At 48.0% G+C, this 2,880-nt stretch overlaps 1 protein-coding gene across 2 annotated transcripts in view; it reads right to left on the bottom strand.

Annotated features, from left to right (window-relative positions):
• RPS6KA5 (ribosomal protein S6 kinase A5) overlaps positions 1 to 2,874 on the bottom strand; it is a 155,796-nt gene extending 152,922 nt beyond the window's left edge. For both annotated transcript variants that reach the window (XM_019552407.1, XM_019552406.1), the window contains exon 1: positions 2,745 to 2,874. In XM_019552407.1, coding sequence (XP_019407952.1) covers positions 2,745 to 2,808 — 64 coding nt within the window. In that variant the 5' untranslated portion in view covers positions 2,809 to 2,874. The remainder of the gene's footprint in view (positions 1 to 2,744) is intronic.
• Positions 2,875 to 2,880: the final 6 nt, after the last annotated feature.

Raw genomic sequence — 2,880 nt, forward strand, 5'->3', positions numbered from 1 at the left:
AGGACCCATCCACTACCACCCTCTGGGTGCAGCCCTCCTGCCAGTTGGCGACCCATTTGACTGTGTGGGTGTTGACACCACAGTCCCCCAGTTTCTTAATGAGAATGGGGTGAGAGACAGTGTTGAAAGCCTTCCAGAAGTCCAGGAAGACTATATCCACTGCTACCCCTAATGATCTGAACACACTGGGTTGGATGATCACTGTATGGGGTCACTACAAGGGAGAGTTAACATTGTATCAACTTAACTGTGCATTTTCATACTTTATAGAACTATTTTGGGGGATAAATGCAATTCTCTGAAATTTTAATATCCATTACTAGAATTTATTTGACTGTAAATTGAATTTTGTACATAGCTTTTACCTGGTAAATAAGTACACAGGCCCAAAATGAGTACTTTGCTCAATTTAACTCTAAGTTCACAGAACTTGGTATAATTCTTTTGACAACTGACACATTTTCAAAGGTCTGAACAGCATCTTCTAAAATGTGTAAATGAGATACCAGTCATTTTGACAGAGTATTTCTGCCACAGCATCATGATCCTTCCAACTGCTGTGGAAGCTACCCTCTTTTCCATTTGTCAGCTGACAGATACTTTTAATGCATGGTTACTAAATCATTCAATTAACCACAAAAACCCAGCATGGGGGAAGGGGTCTCAGCCACCCAAGAAAACCACATAGAGAAGGAGGAAGGAAATAGTAAGAGCAAGGGATTATCATTCTATTTAAAAAAAAAAAAAAGAAGAAAAGTTAATGCAATTCCTTTCTCTGGTTCTCTAAAAGAGTCTCATCTTTAAGGCACCATCTGGATCAGGGCTGTCCAAGTTCTCAACAGCCAAGAAGACTGCCCCATTCTGCCCTGACCATAAGTGTAGTATAGACAGCCCAGCTGCCTGCCACTGCATTTGCACTTTGCTGCTGTGTGCCACAACGGCAACTCCCTCCTCTGCTGCCACATGTAACACAGGCAGCCCAGTTCCCCTCTTGTGTGAGCAACTTGGGAGCTCCCCAATGTCAAGCTCATGCTGCCCCAGGACCTTACGCCGAGGGTCCAGCTGCACCCTGTTTTTGAAAGGTCCTGGGTAATCAGGGGAAGCTTCCCAGTCTCAGATTCTCCAAGCCTGAGACTTTTACAAAGCTCAGTGAAGTCTACTGGCACCACTTCCCTTTGAACATGCCAGCTTCCCACAAGCCAACATTCAAAGGGTGTCCATGCAGCTGGGCTGCATATACTGCTCCTGGATGCCTACATGCCACACATTCAAAATTAAGTGTGATAAAATATGGAACATCTTTGTGGTTGGTTTTGTATTTTAAATCTCTTACCTGTGTGGTAAGTTACATTTATCAAGCAATTCACACATTCATGTTATGCAAAAGGCAATGTTTGCCAGGGGCCTACATTCTGCAGCTCTTATGTGCTCTCTCATCAGGTTTGAGCTCTGTAAAAAGATCTAGAATAGTTCACTAAAAATGTATATATAAGCTAGTAGTTTTATTTCCTTCACCACCCTACTCTACACAAAAAGGTCTATCACCACCCTACTCTACACAAAAAGGTCTATCAAAGATGAAAGAGGCAATTATGTTCTTTATATAACAGCTTTTTTTTTTCCTTTTTTTAAATAGAAAGAGAGCAAAACTACAACCCTATATAAGGTGCTCTGGATCACAGAGCCATAAAAAACTGCCTCACTGCTGTGGTGGCACTGAAGTCCATAAGGATGCTTCTGTGCACAGGACCTAGACCTGCATGCCTAAGGTGGGACACTGATCATTACCAGAGGAGCGTCCTCTACTGCAGAATTTACTATCCCAGTGGGTCCACCACAGGATCTGTTAACCTACAGGACACATCCAAAAGTAACCTCTTTTTTCCTGAAGCTTTAAAAACACCAATTTGCAGGTTTTCCACTTTTACTTTATTTTAGAGCCAAGAGGAAAAGGCCTGGGTCAAAAGAACACATGCGGTAAAACCCCTCAAGCCTCCATGTTGCCTGAGGACTTCCACAAGAGCCCTTATTAAAATTAAGTCTTAGCTCAAGTCTGCCCTGTTCCAACTTACAATCAAATCCTTAGTGTTTTCAATCACTCCATACACTTCATCTAGTATTTCATTTGGTCGAACATTTCAACACCGAACCACGCCATAACTATTAGACCAGGCAAGGATTTTAAGCATTGAGTGGAGAAGTCCAACTCGGATAATAACTTGGGAAGTTGTACAGCTGGGCCCTGCCTCAGGCAGAGAGCTGGGACTAGGTGACCTCTGGAGGGTTCTTCCACCCCATTTCTATGCGATTTACATAAACCACCCCACAGTACAGCAGCTAGCGCAGGACGTCTAGGGGAGGCTCAAGCTTCTCCACCCTGAAAGTGACTTTCCCTGCACCCCTGCCCCACAAGGCATCTGTGCTGGCTACAGGACGCATGTCAAAAGCCACCCTCCTCCTCTCCCCCCTCCCCGCGCTTCTCTACGTAGGTAAAGGGAAGCGCAGCGGTTTGGAGGGAGGAAAAGCAGAGCGGGGCCGCGTTTGGCACCACTCCGGAGATCCCGCGCGTTTGCTCCAGGCACTGTAAGCAGAAGCGCAACCGGGCCGGACCGGGGGGAGGGGGGTAGGATTAGCCCCCGGCCCCCGCGCACCTTCATCCCCACCGGACCGCTCCGACCCGGGCCCTCGAGTGCGCTTCAACTCGCCCCCCGGGCTCGCCCGCCCCGCCCCGCCCCGCCGCTCACCGTTCTTCAGCTCGTGCGTGACTGTGAGCAGCGGCTGCTCCGCGCAGCCCGACGGCCCCTCCATTTTCTGCCGGGCTCGATTGCCGCCGGCTGCCCCCGCCCGCCTGTGCCCCGGTCACCGGCTCTCAGGCGCGGC

Source organism: Crocodylus porosus, unplaced genomic scaffold, assembly GCF_001723895.1.
Source record: "Crocodylus porosus isolate Cpor-Errol unplaced genomic scaffold, CroPor_comp1, whole genome shotgun sequence".
Classification (NCBI taxonomy): domain Eukaryota; kingdom Metazoa; phylum Chordata; order Crocodylia; family Crocodylidae; genus Crocodylus; species Crocodylus porosus.